The 16,142-nt window shown below is 45.9% G+C and overlaps 1 protein-coding gene across 7 annotated transcripts in view; it reads right to left on the bottom strand.

The window, feature by feature from the left end:
* The window catches only part of LOC115189858 (epidermal growth factor receptor kinase substrate 8-like), a 58,121-nt gene extending 45,265 nt beyond the window's left edge, over positions 1-12,856 (bottom strand). For all 7 annotated transcript variants that reach the window (XR_003877019.1, XR_003877020.1, XM_029748390.1 and 4 more), the window contains exons 1-6: positions 12,720-12,856; positions 11,754-11,846; positions 11,430-11,498; positions 10,422-10,571; positions 10,076-10,158; positions 4,721-4,857 (exon numbers count right to left, since the gene is read on the bottom strand). Coding sequence is in view for 5 of the 7 variants with exons in the window: in XM_029748390.1 (XP_029604250.1) it covers positions 4,721-4,857; positions 10,076-10,158; positions 10,422-10,571; positions 11,430-11,498; positions 11,754-11,846; positions 12,720-12,830 (643 nt within the window). In the remaining 2 variants the exon portion in view is untranslated. The remainder of the gene's footprint in view (positions 1-4,720; positions 4,858-10,075; positions 10,159-10,421; positions 10,572-11,429; positions 11,499-11,753; positions 11,847-12,719) is intronic.
* Between the last annotated feature and the right edge of the window lie 3,286 nt (positions 12,857-16,142).

The raw sequence follows: 16,142 nt of genomic DNA, 5'->3' as shown, positions 1-16,142 counted from the left end.
CGGAGTCATTCAGTGTGTTTTAGTTCTGTATCAGGACCGGAGTCATTCAGTGTGTTTTAGTTCTGTATCAGGACTGGAGTCATTCAGTGTGTTTTAGTTCTGTTTCAGGACTGGAGTCATTCAGTGTGTTTTAGTTCTGTATCAGGACTGGAGTCATTCAGTGTGTTTTAGTTCTGTATCAGGTATAAAGGACTGGAGTCATTCAGTGAGTTTTAGTTCTGTATCAGGACTGGAGTCATTCAGTGTGTTTTAGTTCTGTATCAGGACTGGAGTCATTCAGTGTGTTTTAGTTCTTTATCAGGTATAAAGGACTGGAGTCATTCAGTGTGTTTTAGTTATTTATCAGGTATAAAGGACCGGAGTCATTCAGTGTGTTTTAGTTCTGTATCAGGACTGGAGTCATTCAGTGTGTTTTAGTTCTGTATCAGGACCGGAGTCATTCAGTGTGTTTTAGTTCTGTATCAGGACTGGAGTCATTCAGTGTGTTTTAGTTCTGTATCAGGACTGGAGTCATTCAGTGTTTTAGTTCTGTATCAGGACCGGAGTCATTCAGTGTGTTTTAGTTCTGTTTCAGGACTGGAGTCATTCAGTGTGTTTTAGTTCTGTATCAGGACCGGATTCATTCAGTGTGTTTTAGTTCTGTATCAGGACTGGAGTCATTCAGTGTGTTTTAGATCTGTATCAGGTATAAAGGACCGGAGTCATTCAGTGTGTTTTAGTTCTGTATCAGGACCGGAGTCATTCAGTGTGTTTTAGTTCTGGATCAGGACTGGAGTCATTCAGTGTGTTTTAGATCTTTATCAGGTATAAAGGACCGGAGTCATTCAGTGTGTTTTAGTTCTGTATCAGGACCGGAGTCATTCAGTGTGTTTTAGTTCTGGATCAGGACTGGAGTCATTCAGTGTGTTTTAGTTCTGTATCAGGACCGGAGTCATTCAGTGTGTTTTAGTTCTGTATCAGGTATAAAGGACTGGAGTCATTCAGTGTGTTTTAGTTCTGTATCAGGACCGGAGTCATTCAGTGTGTTTTAGTTCTGTATCAGGACTGGAGTCATTCAGTGTGCTTTAGTTCTGTATCAGGACTGGAGTCATTCAGTGTGTTTTAGTTTTGTATCAGGACTGGAGTCATTCAGTGTGTTTTAGTTCTGTATCAGGACTGGAGTCATTCAGTGTGTTTTAGTTCTGTATCAGGTATAAAGGACTGGAGTCATTCAGTGTGTTTTAGTTCTGTATCAGGACCGGAGTCATTCAGTGTGTTTTAGTTCTGTATCAGGACCGGAGTCATTCAGTGTGTTTTAGTTCTGTTTCAGGACTGGAGTCATTCAGTGTGTTTTAGTTCTGTATCAGGACTGGAGTCATTCAGTGTGTTTTAGTTCTGTATCAGGTATAAAGGACTGGAGTCATTCAGTGTGTTTTAGTTCTGTATCAGGACCGGATTCATTCAGTGTGTTTTAGTTCTGTATCAGGACTGGAGTCATTCAGTGTTTTAGTTCTTTATCAGGTATAAAGGACCGGAGTCATTCAGTGTGTTTTAGTTCTGTATCAGGACTGGAGTCATTCAGTGTGTTTTAGTTCTGTATCAGGACTGGAGTCATTCAGTGTGTTTTAGTTCTTTATCAGGTATAAAGGACTGGAGTCATTCAGTGTGTTTTAGTTCTGTATCAGGTATAAAGGACTGGAGTCATTCAGTGTGTTTTAGTTCTGTATCAGGACTGGAGTCATTCAGTGTGTTTTAGTTCTGTATCAGGACCGGAGTCATTCAGTGTGTTTTAGTTCTGTATCAGGACTGGAGTCATTCAGTGTGTTTTAGTTCTGTATCAGGACTGGAGTCATTCAGTGTTTTAGTTCTGTATCAGGACCGGAGTCATTCAGTGTGTTTTAGTTCTGTATCAGGACTGGAGTCATTCAGTGTGTTTTAGTTCTGTATCAGGACCGGATTCATTCAGTGTGTTTTAGTTCTGTATCAGGACTGGAGTCATTCAGTGTGTTTTAGATCTGTATCAGGTATAAAGGACCGGAGTCATTCAGTGTGTTTTAGTTCTGTATCAGGACTGGAGTCATTCAGTGTGTTTTAGTTCTGTATCAGGACCGGAGTCATTCAGTGTGTTTAGTTCTGTATCAGGTATAAAGGACTGGAGTCATTCAGTGTGTTTTAGTTCTGTATCAGGACCGGAGTCATTCAGTGTGTTTTAGTTCTGGATCAGGACTGGAGTCATTCAGTGTGTTTTAGTTCTGTATCAGGACCGGAGTCATTCAGTGTGTTTTAGTTCTGTATCAGGTATAAAGGACTGGAGTCATTCAGTGTGTTTTAGTTCTGTATCAGGACCGGAGTCATTCAGTGTGTTTTAGTTCTGTATCAGGACTGGAGTCATTCAGTGTGTTTTAGTTCTGGATCAGGACCGGAGTCATTCAGTGTGTTTTAGTTCTGTATCAGGTATAAAGGACCGGAGTCATTCAGTGTGTTTTAGTTCTGTATCAGGACTGGAGTCATTCAGTGTGTTTTAGTTCTGTATCAGGACTGGAATCATTCAGTGTGTTTTAGTTCTGTATCAGGACTGGAGTCATTCAGTGTGTTTTAGTTCTGTATCAGGACTGGAGTCATTCAGTGTGTTTTAGTTCTGTATCAGGTATAAAGGACCGGAGTCATTCAGTGTGTTTTAGTTCTGTATCAGGACTGGAGTCATTCAGTGTGTTTTAGTTCTGTATCAGGACTGGAATCATTCAGTGTGTTTTAGTTCTGTATCAGGACCGGAGTCATTCAGTGTGTTTTAGTTCTGTATCAGGACTGGAGTCATTCAGTACATTTTAGTTCTGTATCAGGACTGGAGTCATTCAGTGTGTTTTAGTTCTGTATCAGGTATAAAGGACTGGAGTCATTCAGTGTGTTTTAGTTCTGTATCAGGACTGGAGTCATTCAGTGTGTTTTAGTTCTGTATCAGGACTGGAGTCATTCAGTGTGTTTTAGTTCTCTTTCTCTCAACTATCACCTGGTTGAACCCATAGAACATCGGGTATCATCGGATGGGGCCACAGTGTCTTCTGATCCCTCCTGTCTCAGCCTCCAGTATTTATGCTGCAGTAGTTTATGTGCCGGGGGGCTAGGGTCAGTCTGTTACATCTGGAGTATTCTCCTGTCTTATCCGGTGTCCTGTGTGAATTTAAATATGCTCTCTCTAATTCTCTCTTTCTCTCTTTCTTTCTTTCTTTCTCCCGGAGGACCTGAGCCCTAGGACAATGCCTCGGGACTACCTGGCATGATGACTCCTTGCTGTCCCCAGTCCACCTGGCCATGCTGCTGCTCCAGTTTCAACTGTTCTGCCTGTGGCTACGGAACCCTGACCTGTTCACCGGACGTGCTTGTTGCACCCTCGACAACTACTATGATTATTATTATTTGATCATGCTGGTCATTTATGAACATTTTAACATCTTGACCATGTTCTGTTATAATATCCACCCGGCACAGCCAGAAGAGGACTGGCCACCCCTCATAGCCTGGTTCCTCTCTAGGTTTCTTCCTAGGTTTTTGGCCTTTCTAGGGAGTTTTTCCTAGGGAGTTTTTCCTAGCCACCGTGCTTCTTTCACATGCATTGCTTGCTGTTTGGGGTTTTAGGCTGGGTTTCTGTACAGCACTTTGAGATTTCAGCTGATATACGAAGGGCTATATAAATAAATACATTTGATTTGATCTCTTTCTCTCACTACATCACCTGGTTGAACCCATAGAACAGCTCTTTCTCTCAACTATCACCTGGTTGAACCCATAGAACAGCTCTTTCTCTCACTACATCACCTGGTTGAACCCATAGAACAGCTCTTTCTCTCAACTATCACCTGGTTGAACCCATAGAACAGCTCTTTCTCTCACTACATCACCTGGTTGAACCCATAGAACAGCTCTTTCTCTGACTACATCACCTGGTTGAACCCATAGAACAGCTCTTTCTCTCACTACATCACCTGGTTGAACCCATAGAACAGCTCTTTCTCTCACTACATCACCTGGTTGAACCCATAGAACAGCTCTTTCTCTGACTACATCACCTGGTTGAACCCATAGAACAGCTCTTTCTGTCACTACATCACCTGGTTGAACCCATAGAACAGCTCTTTCTCTCACTACATCACCTGGTTGAACCCATAGAACAGCTCTTTCTCTCAACTATCACCTGGTTGAACCCATAGAACAGCTCTTTCTCTCAACTAATCACCTGGTTGAACCCATAGAACAGCTCTTTCTCTCAACTAATCACCTGGTTGAACCCATAGAACAGCTCTTTCTCTCACTACATCACCTGGTTGAACCCATAGAACAGCTCTTTCTCTCAACTATCACCTGGTTGAACCCATAGAACAGCTCTTTCTCTCACTACATCACCTGGTTGAACCCATAGAACAGCTCTTTCTCTCACTACATCACCTGGTTGAACCCATAGAACAGCTCTTTCTCTCACTACATCACCTGGTTGAACCCATAGAACAGCTCTTTCTCTCACTACATCACCTGGTTGAACCCATAGAACAGCTCTTTCTCTCACTACATCAACTGGTTGAACCCATAGAACAGCTCTTTCTCTCACTACATCACCTGGTTGAACCCATAGAACAGTTGTTGAAGTCCATTCATGTTGCCATATCATTGACTACGGAGTGACGAACTGCGTATTAGAAGGCAGAACCTTTCAGACTCAGTTAAGTCCCAGTAACTTGTGTTTTCTTACAGTCCTGCTGCTCCGCCGCCCAGGCTGACCAGGCTGCCACGCGACTCCTCACGTCCACCTGGGTGAGGGTGGCGGGGGGCTCTGGGGCGGGCGCCGCTGGGGGCGGGGGGATGACCCCATCACTCTTCAGAATCATCCTATAGGAGGACGGGAGGAGGAGACGAGAGGCAGACGGACAATCAGATACAGACCCAGACCCAGATACAAACAGAACCCCATACAGCACTGATAAAGACCAGACCCAGACCCAGATACAAACAGAACCCCATACAGCACTGATACAGACCAGACCCAGACCCAGATACAAACAGAACCCCATACAGCACTGATAGACCAGACCCAGACCCAGATACAAACAGAACCCCATACAGCACTGATACAGACCAGACCCAGACCCAGATACAAACAGAACCCCATACAGCACTGATACAGACCAAACCCAGACCCAGATACAAACAGAACCCCATACAGCACTGATAGACCAGACCCAGACACAAACAGAACCCCATACAGCACTGATACAGACCAGACCCAGATACAAACAGAACCCCATACAGCACGGATACAGACCAGACCCAGACCCAGATACAAACAGAACCCCATACAGCACTGATACAGACCAGACCAGACCCAGATACAAACAGAACCCCATACAGCACTGATACAGACCAGACCAGACCCAGATACAAACAGAACCCCATACAGCACTGATACAGACCAGACCCAGACCCAGATACAAACAGAACCCCATACAGCACTGATACAGACCAGACCAGACCCAGATACAAACAGAACCCCATACAGCACTGATACAGACCAGACCCAGACCCAGATACAAACAGAACCCCATACAGCACTGATACAGACCAGACCCAGACCCAGATACAAACAGAACCCCATACAGCACTGATACAGACCAGACCCAGACCCAGATACAAACAGAACCCCATACAGCACTGATACAGACCAGACCCAGACCCAGATACAAACAGAACCCCATACAGCACTGATACAGACCAGACCCAGATACAAACAGAACCCCATACAGCACTGATACAGACCAGACCCAGACCCAGATACAAACAGAACCCCATACAGCACTGATACAGACCAGACCCAGACCCAGATACAAACAGAACCCCATACAGCATTGATACAGACCAGACCCAGACCCAGATAGAAACAGAACCCCATAAAGCACTGATACAGACCAGACCCAGACCCAGATACAAACAGAACCCCATACAGCACTGATACAGACCAGACCCAGACCCAGATACAAACAGAACCCCATACAGCACTGATACAGACCAGACCCAGACCCAGATACAAACAGAACCCCATACAGCACTGATACAGACCAGACCCAGACCCAGATACAAACAGAACCCCATACAGCACTGATACAGACCAGACCCAGACACAGATACAAACAGAACCCCATACAGCACTGATACAGACCAGACCCAGACCCAGATACAAACAGAACCCCATACAGCACTGATACAGAACCCATTATAACAGAGCTCTATAAAGTAACAGATCCCATTCCAGTCTCTACTACAGTACAGAGTCCAGTCAGAGACGACAGGTAGATACAGGTGTTCTACCGTAGTGTTTCTGGGTCTCTACTACGGTACAGAGTCCAGTCAGAGACGACAGGTAGACACAGGTGTTCTACCGTAGTGTTTCTGGGTCTCTACTACAGTACAGAGTCCAGTCAGAGACGACAGGTAGATACAGGTGTTCTACCGTAGTGTTTCTGGGTCTCTACTACAGTACAGAGTCCAGTCAGAGACGACAGGTAGATACAGGTGTTCTACCGTAGTGTTTCTGGGTCTCTACTACGGTACAGAGTCCAGTCAGAGACGACAGGTGTTCTACCGTAGTGTTTCTGGGTCTCTACTACGGTACAGAGTCCAGTCAGAGACGACAGGTAGATACAGGTGTTCTACCGTAGTGTTTCTGGGTCTCTACTACAGTACAGAGTCCAGTCAGAGACGACAGGTAGATACAGGTGTTCTACCGTAGTGTTTCTGGGTCTCTACTACAGTACAGAGTCCAGTCAGAGACGACAGGAGTTCTACCGTAGTGTTTCTGGGTCTCTACTACAGTACAGAGTCCAGTCAGAGACGACAGGTGTTCTACCGTAGTGTTTCTGGGTCTCTACTACAGTACAGATTCCAGTCAGAGACGACAGGTGTTCTACCGTAGTGTTTCTGGGTCTCTACTACAGTACAGAGTCCAGTCAGAGACGACAGGTAGATACAGGTGTTCTACCGTAGTGTTTCTGGTCTCTACTACAGTACAGAGTCCAGTCAGAGACGACAGGTAGATACAGGTGTTCTACCGTAGTGTTTCTGGTCTCTACTACAGTACAGAGTCCAGTCAGAGACGACAGGTGTTCTACCGTAGTGTTTCTGGGTCTCTACAACAGTACAGAGTCCAGTCAGAGACGACAGGTAGATACAGGTGTTTTACCGTAGTGTTTCTGGTCTCTACTACAGTACAGAGTCCAGTCAGAGACGACAGGTAGATACAGGTGTTCTACCGTAGTGTTTCTGGGTCTCTACTACAGTACAGAGTCCAGTCAGAGACGACAGGTAGATACAGGTGTTCTACCGTAGTGTTTCTGGGTCTCTACTACAGTACAGAGTCCAGTCAGAGACGACAGGTAGATACAGGTGTTCTACCGTAGTGTTTCTGGGTCTCTACTACAGTACAGAGTCCAGTCAGAGACGACAGGTGTTCTACCGTAGTGTTTCTGGGTCTCTACTACGGTACAGAGTCCAGTCAGAGACGACAGGTGTTCTACCGTAGTGTTTCTGGGTCTCTACTACAGTACAGATTCCAGTCAGAGACGACAGGTGTTTTACCGTAGTGTTTCTGGGTCTCTACTACAGTACAGAGTCCAGTCAGAGACGACAGGTAGATACAGGTGTTCTACCGTAGTGTTTCTGGGTCTCTACTACAGTACAGAGTCCAGTCAGAGACGACAGGTGTTCTACCGTAGTGTTTCTGGGTCTCTACTACGGTACAGAGTCCAGTCAGAGACGACAGGTGTTCTACAGTAGTATTTCTGGGTCTCTACTACAGCACAGAGTCCAGTCAGAGACGACAGGTGTTTTACCGTAGTGTTTCTGGGTCTCTACTACAGTACAGAGTCCAGTCAGAGACGACAGGTAGATACAGGTGTTCTACCGTAGTGTTTCTGGGTCTCTACTACGGTACAGAGTCCAGTCAGAGACGACAGGTGTTCTACCGTAGTGTTTCTGGGTCTCTACTACAGTACAGAGTCCAGTCAGAGACGACAGGTGTTTTACCGTAGTGTTTCTGGGTCTCTACTACAGTACAGAGTCCAGTCAGAGACGACAGGTGTTCTACCGTAGTGTTTCTGGGTCTCTACTACGGTACAGAGTCCAGTCAGAGACGACAGGTGTTTTACCGTAGTGTTTCTGGGTCTCTACTACAGTACAGAGTCCAGTCAGAGACGACAGGTAGATACAGGTGTTCTACCGTAGTGTTTCTGGGTCTCTACTACAGTACAGAGTCCAGTCAGAGACGACAGGTAGATACAGGTGTTCTACCGTAGTGTTTCTGGGTCTCTACTATGGTACAGAGTCCAGTCAGAGACGACAGGTGTTCTACCGTAGTGTTTCTGGGTCTCTACTACAGTACAGAGTCCAGTCAGAGACGACAGGTAGATACAGGTGTTCTACCGTAGTGTTTCTGGGTCTCTACTATGGTACAGAGTCCAGTCAGAGACGACAGGTAGATACAGGTGTTCTACCGTAGTGTTTCTGGGTCTCTACTACGGTACAGAGTCCAGTCAGAGACGACAGGTAGATACAGGTGTTCTACCGTAGTGTTTCTGGGTCTCTACTACGGTACAGAGTCCAGTCAGAGACGACAGGTAGATACAGGTGTTCTACCGTAGTGTTTCTGGGTCTCTACTACGGTACAGAGTCCAGTCAGAGACGACAGGTAGATACAGGTGTTCTACCGTAGTGTTTCTGGGTCTCTACTACGGTACAGAGTCCAGTCAGAGACGACAGGTAGATACAGGTGTTCTACCGTAGTGTTTCTGGGTCTCTACTACAGTACAGAGTCCAGTCAGAGACGACAGGTGTTCTACCGTAGTGTTTCTGGGTCTCTACTACGGTACAGAGTCCAGTCAGAGACGACAGGTGTTCTACCGTAGTATTTCTGGGTCTCTACTACAGTACAGAGTCCAGTCAGAGACGACAGGTGTTTTACCGTAGTGTTTCTGGGTCTCTACTACAGTACAGAGTCCAGTCAGAGACGACAGGTAGATACAGGTGTTCTACCGTAGTGTTTCTGGGTCTCTACTACAGTACAGAGTCCAGTCAGAGACGACAGGTAGATACAGGTGTTCTACCGTAGTGTTTCTGGTCTCTACTATAGTACAGAGTCCAGTCAGAGACGACAGGTAGATACAGGTGTTCTACCGTAGTGTTTCTGGGTCTCTACTACGGTACAGAGTCCAGTCAGAGACGACAGGTAGATACAGGTGTTCTACCGTAGTGTTTCTGGGTCTCTACTACGGTACAGAGTCCAGTCAGAGACGACAGTTAGATACAGGTGTTCTACCGTAGTGTTTCTGGGTCTCTACTACAGTACAGAGTCCAGTCAGAGACGACAGGTGTTCTACCGTAGTGTTTCTGGTCTCTACTACAGTACAGAGTCCAGTCAGAGACGACAGGTAGATACAGGTGTTCTACCGTAGTGTTTCTGGTCTCTACTACAGTACAGAGTCCAGTCAGAGACGACAGGTAGATACAGGTGTTCTACCGTAGTGTTTCTGGTCTCTACTACGGTACAGAGTCCAGTCAGAGACGACAGGTAGATACAGGTGTTCTACCGTAGCGTTTCTGGTCTCTATTACAGTGCAGAGTCCAGTCAGAGACGACAGTTAGATACAGGTGTTCTACCGTAGTGTTTCTGGGTCTCTACTACAGTACAGAGTCCAGTCAGAGACGACAGGTAGATACAGGTGTTCTACCGTAGTGTTTCTGGTCTCTACTACAGTACAGAGTCCAGTCAGAGACGACAGGTAGATACAGGTGTTCTACCGTAGTGTTTCTGGGTCTCTACTACAGTACAGAGTCCAGTCAGAGACGACAGGTGTTCTACCGTAGTGTTTCTGGTCTCTACTACAGTACAGAGTCCAGTCAGAGACGACAGGTAGATACAGGTGTTCTACCGTAGTGTTTCTGGGTCTCTACTACAGTACAGAGTCCAGTCAGAGACGACAGGTGTTCTACCGTAGTGTTTCTGGTCTCTACTACAGTACAGAGTCCAGTCAGAGACGACAGGTAGATACAGGTGTTTTACCGTAGTGCTTCTGGTCTCTTCTTCACCTTGCCTCCCTTCTGATCCATCATGGCCCCCTCTATATCAGCCTGGATTAGGTTGGCCTGGACGAGACAGACAGACAGACAGACAGGGAGAGAACACATTACCAACCCTAACCCTCTATATCAGCCTGGATCAGGTGGCCTGGACGAGACAGACAGACAGAGAACACATCACTAACTGTCTGTCTGTCTGTCTGTCTGTGTGTGTGTGTGTGTGTGTGTCTGTGTCTGTGTCTGTCTGTGTCTGTGGTGTGTGTGTGTCTGTGTGTGTGTCTGTGTGTGTGTCTGTGTCTGTGTGTGTGTGTGTGTGTGTGTGTGTGTACCTTGATGTCGTCACACTGGAACAGGTGAAGGTCCGGTTTGCCCTGGCCCGGCTCCTTACACACCAGAGCCAAGATGGAGTCGTAGTTGCAGGATGACATCACCGCCTGGCAGTGCATGATGGTCCCCAAGGGAAAGTTCTCCAACTCATTCTGAAACAATAACAAACAGGTCAGTTAACCAGCTTAAAAACTGTACTGAGGCCAGCCCAAACAAACAGGTCACTTAACCAGCTTAAAAACTGTACTGAGGCCAGCCCTAACAAACAGGTCAGTTAACAGAACCAGCTTAAAAACTATACTGAGACCAGCCCAAACAAACAGGTCAGTTAACAGAACCAGCTTATAAACTGTACTGAGGCCAGCCCAAACAAACAGGTCAGTTACCAGAACCAGCTTATAAACTGTACTGAGGCCAGCCCTAACAAACAGATCAGTTAACAGAACCAGCTTAAAAACTGTACTGAGGCCAGCCCTAACAAACAGGTCAGTTAAGGGGGGTTTGTTTTGTAGGTATTTTGGGGTTTTCTGTTTCTATGTGGGTTTGTTCTAGTTATCTATTTCTATGTGTTGGTTTTCATGTTTCGGCCGGGTATGGTTTCCAATCAGAGGCAGTTGTCTTTCGTTGTCTCTGATTGGAAGCCATACTTAGACAGCCTGTTTTTCCTTTGGGGGTTTGTGGGTAGTTGTTTTCCGTTCTAGTCTTAAGTGTACCTGACGGGATTGTGTTGGTCGTTTTTTGTTATCTTGTCAAGTGTGTTCATTAAAAGAGTTTGAAAATGAGCACTACCCACGCTGCATCTCGGGCTCCATTTTACGACGCCTGTGACAGTCACCTTCCATACAGCACCTCCGTCAAGTATAAATCGTTTTTTCTTCGAGAGAGCCAGTAGCCAAATAACTTTCAGTAATTCCCTGATATGATACCGCTGGTCTAGCCAGTAGGTCCCATGATGCCCCTGTCCAGCGTACCACAGCTGGTCCCTTCAGACAGCCTTCCTGCTCACCCACCTTGGTCTCTGGGTCGATGAGGCTGACCGTCTTCTCCTCCACCTGCAGCAGCATGTCCTGGGTCCATATCTAATATCAAACCAATAGGAATATATTGGATCTGGACAGCAGCTACATTATCAAAACCAATAGGAATATATTGGATCTGTACAGCAGCTACATTATCAAACCAATAGGAATACATTGGATCTGTACAGCAGCTACATTATCAAACCAATAGGAATACATTGGATCTGTACAGCAGCTACATTATCAAACCAATAGGAATATATTGGATCTGTACAGCAGATGGGAAACAGAGTCATATTATCTCCTGCGCCTCACCTTTCCCTTGGCGTCCAGGAGGCGGAGCTTCCTGATTCCATCCTCAGTGTTGATCATGGCTTCCTTCCTGTCCAGAACAAATGTGGTCAGGTGCTGAGAGGAGAGAGGAGAGGGGGGAGAGGGGAGAGGGTTTGGGGACACAGAGGGGATAGGAGAGGGGGGGAGAGGGGAGAGGGTTTGGGACACAGAGGGGATAGGAGAGAGGGGAGAGGGGAGAGGGGTTTGGGACACAGAGGGGATAGGAGAGGGGGGAGAGGGGAGAGGGTTTGGGGACACAGAGGGGATAGGAGAGGGGGGAGAGGGGAGAGGGTTTGGGACACAGAGGGGATAGGAGAGGGGGAGAGAGGGGGAGAGGGGGAGAGGGTTTGGGACAGGTTAGTAACAATCTCTACCCTACCTACCACTAACACACTGTATGTACAGTAGTAGACTGGCCTCAGCGTGGGGTGGTAGTCATGCTGTATGTAGACTGACCTCAACGTGGGGTGGTAGTCATGCTGTATGTACAGTAGTAGACTGACCTCAACGTGGTACTGTGGGGTGTTAGTCATGCTGTATGGACAGTAGTAGACTGACCTCATCGTGGGGTGGTAGTCATGCTGTATGTACAGTAGTAGACTGGCCTCAACGTGGGGTGGTAGTCATGCTGTATGTAGACTGACCTCAACATGGGGTGGTAGTCATGCTGTATGTACAGTAGTAGACTGACCTCATCGTGGGGTGGTAGTCATGCTGTATGTACAGTAGTAGACTGGCCTCAACGTGGGGTGGTAGTCATGCTGTATGTAGACTGACCTCAACATGGGGTGGTAGTCATGCTGTATGTAGCATGGCCTCAACGTGGGTGGTAGTCATGCTGTATGTAGACTGGCCTCAACGTGGTGTGTTAGTCATGCTGTATGGACAGTAGTAGACTGGCCTCAACGTGGGGTGGTAGTCATGCTGTATGTACAGTAGTAGACTGACCTCGACGTGGTACTGGGAGGTGTTCGTCATGCTGTTGATGCTGTTTTTGGTGTAGTTCTTCCGTTGTTCTGGAGAACGACAGGACACGGTCAGCAGCAAAACAAACACCATAGCATCTACACAGAACTACAGTCATATTATAGCATCTACACAGAACTACAGTCATATTACAGCATCTAGACAGAACTACAGTCATATTATAGCGTCTACACAGAACTACAGTCATATTACAGCATCTACACAGAACTACAGTCATATTATAGCATCTACACAGAACTACAGTCATATTATAGCATCTACACAGAACTACAGTCATATTACAGCATCTAGACAGAACAGTGCATAAGAAGGAACTACAGTCAGATTATAGCCTCTACACAGAACTACAGTCATATTACAGCATCTACACAGACTACAGTCATATATAGCATCTACACAGAACTACAGTCATATTATAGCATCTACACAGAACTACAGTCATATTACAGCATCTACACAGAACTACAGTCATATTATAGCATCTACACAGAACTGCAGTCATATTACAGCATCTACACAGAACTACAGTCATATTATAGCATCTACACAGAACTACAGTCATATTATAGCATCTAGACAGAACTACAGTCATATTACAGCATCTACACAGAACTACAGTCATATTATAGCCTCTACACAGAACTACAGTCATATTATAGCCTCTACACAGAACTACAGTCATATTACAGCATCTACACAGAACTACAGTCATATTACAGCATCTACACAGAACTACAGTCATATTATAGCATCTACACAGAACTACAGTCTATTATGAGCACTAGACAGAACTACAGTCATATTACAGCATCTACACAGAACTACAGTCATATTATAGCATCTACACAGAACTACAGTCATATTATAGCATCTACACAGAACTACAGTCATATTACAGCATCTAGACAGAACTACAGTCATATTATAGCATCTACACAGAACTACAGTCATATTATAGCATCTAGACAGAACTACAGTCATATTACAGCATCTAGACAGAACTACAGTCATATTACAGCATCTAGACAGAACTACAGTCATATTATAGCATCTACACAGAACTACAGTCATATTACAGCATCTAGACAGACCTACAGTCATATTATAGCATCTAGACAGAACTACAGTCATATTATAGCGTCTAGACAGAACTACAGTCATATTATAGCATCTACACAGAACTACAGTCATATTATAGCATCTAGACAGAACTACAGTCACATTATAGCATCTAGACAGAACTACAGTCATATTATAGCGTCTACACAGAACTACAGTCATATTACAGCATCTAGACAGAACTACAGTCATATTACAGCATCTACACAGAACTACAGTCATATTACAGCATCTAGACCGAACTACAGTCATATTACAGCATCTACACAGAACTACAGTCATATTATAGCATCTACACAGAACTACAGTCATATTATAGCATCTAGACAGAACTACAGTCATATTACATCATCTACACAGAACTACAGTCATATTACAGCATCTACACAGAACTACAGTCATATTATAGCATCTAGACAGAACTACAGTCATATTATAGCATCTACACAGAACTACAGTCATATTACAGCATCTAGACAGAACTACAGTCATATTATAGCATGTCTGGTAGGCTCACGTGGTACCATAACTACAGTCTCATTAAGTATGGTACATGTTAGGAATCATCCTCAGGGATAACTCCAGTATTAGGAATCATCCTCAGGGATAACTCCAGTATCATTAAGTTATCATTAAACATCACAGTATAGTTGAAAGATATGTTTGCGTAGAAACCCGAAGTGGGAGGCCAGCAGAGATAGATTGGATGGGCTGAGGGAAGCGGAGGGTTTGGGATGGGTAGAAACAGGAAGTGGGAGGCCAGCAGATAGATGGGATGGGTTGAAACAGGAATGGGTGGCCAGCAGAGATAATGGGATGGGCTGAGGGCGGAGGGTTGGGGATGGGTTGAAACAGGAAGTGGGAGGCCAGCAGAGATAGATGGGATGGGTTGAAACAGGAAGTGGGAGGCCAGCAGAGATAGATGGGATGGGCTGAGGGAAGCGGAGGGTTGGGATGGGTTGAAACAGGAAGTGGGAGGCCAGCAGAGATAGATGGGATGGGTTGAAACAGGAAGTGGGAGGCCAGCAGAGATAGATGGGATGGGCTGAGGGAAGCGGAGGGTTGGGATGGGTTGAAACAGGAAGTGGAGGCCCAGAGATAGATGGGATGGGCTGAGGGAAGCTGAGGGTTGAAACAGGAAGTGGGAGGCCAGCAGAGATAGATGGGATGGGTTGAAACAGGAAGTGGGAGGCCAGCAGAGATAGATGGGATGGGTTGAAACAGGAAGTGGGAGGCCAGCAGAGATAGATGGGATGGGCTGAGGGAAGCGGAGGGTTGGGATGGGTTGGAACAGGAAGTGAGAGGCCAGCAGAGATAGATGGGATGGGTTGAAACAGGAAGTGGGTGGCCAGCAGAGATAGATGGGATGGGCTGAGGGAAGCGGAGGGTTGGGATGGGTAGAAACAGGAAGTGGGAGGCCAGCAGAGATAGATGGGATGGGTTGAAACAGGAAGTGGGAGGCCAGCAGAGATAGATGGGATGGGCTGAGGGAAGCGGAGGGTTGGGATGGGTAGAAACAGGAAGTGGGAGGCCAGCAGAGATAGATGGGATGGGTTGAAACAGGAAGTGGGAGGCCAGCAGAGATAGATATGGGTTGAAACAGGAAGTGAGGCCAGCAGATAGATGGATGGGTTGAAACAGAAGTGGGAGGCCAGCAGAGATAGATGGGATGGCTGAGGGAACTGAGGGTTGGGATGGGTTGAAACAGGAAGTGGAGGCCAGCAGAGTAGATAGATGGGATGGGTTGAAACAGGAAGTGGAGGCCAGAATGGGAGTGGGAGATAGAATGATGGTCAAAAGATAAAAGTAAAAAATATATATGTAAGTCTAAATAAAATCATAATAAAAAGTACATTTGAATGACACTAAGTGCAGTGTTTTTACACAACTTGCCGGTTGTCTGAGGCTGATGCCGTGCAGGTGTTTGTACACATGCATAACACACACACACACACACACACTCTCATTCAAATAAACACATACAAGAACACACAACCTACATGTAATAGTGGCAGACATGCACACACAATACTTAGTGTTGGATTGATGTCCTTTGTGAAATTCATAATTATTAATTTTGTTTTGTTGCATTGTTGTTTTGCCGTTTTCTTGTCTTTTCCTTTTGTCTCTTTAGTTCATTGGGAGCAGATGGGCTGTATGGTGGGGACTGGTATCAGGTGGGACTGGTATCAGGGTGGGGACTGTATCAGGGTGGGGACTGGTATCAGGGTGGGGACTGGTATCAGGTGGGACTGGTATCAGGGT

This window comes from Salmo trutta, unplaced genomic scaffold (genome assembly GCF_901001165.1).
Source record: "Salmo trutta unplaced genomic scaffold, fSalTru1.1, whole genome shotgun sequence".
Taxonomy (NCBI): Eukaryota; Metazoa; Chordata; class Actinopteri; order Salmoniformes; family Salmonidae; genus Salmo; species Salmo trutta.
This window is presented reverse-complemented; position numbering and strand designations above follow the sequence as displayed.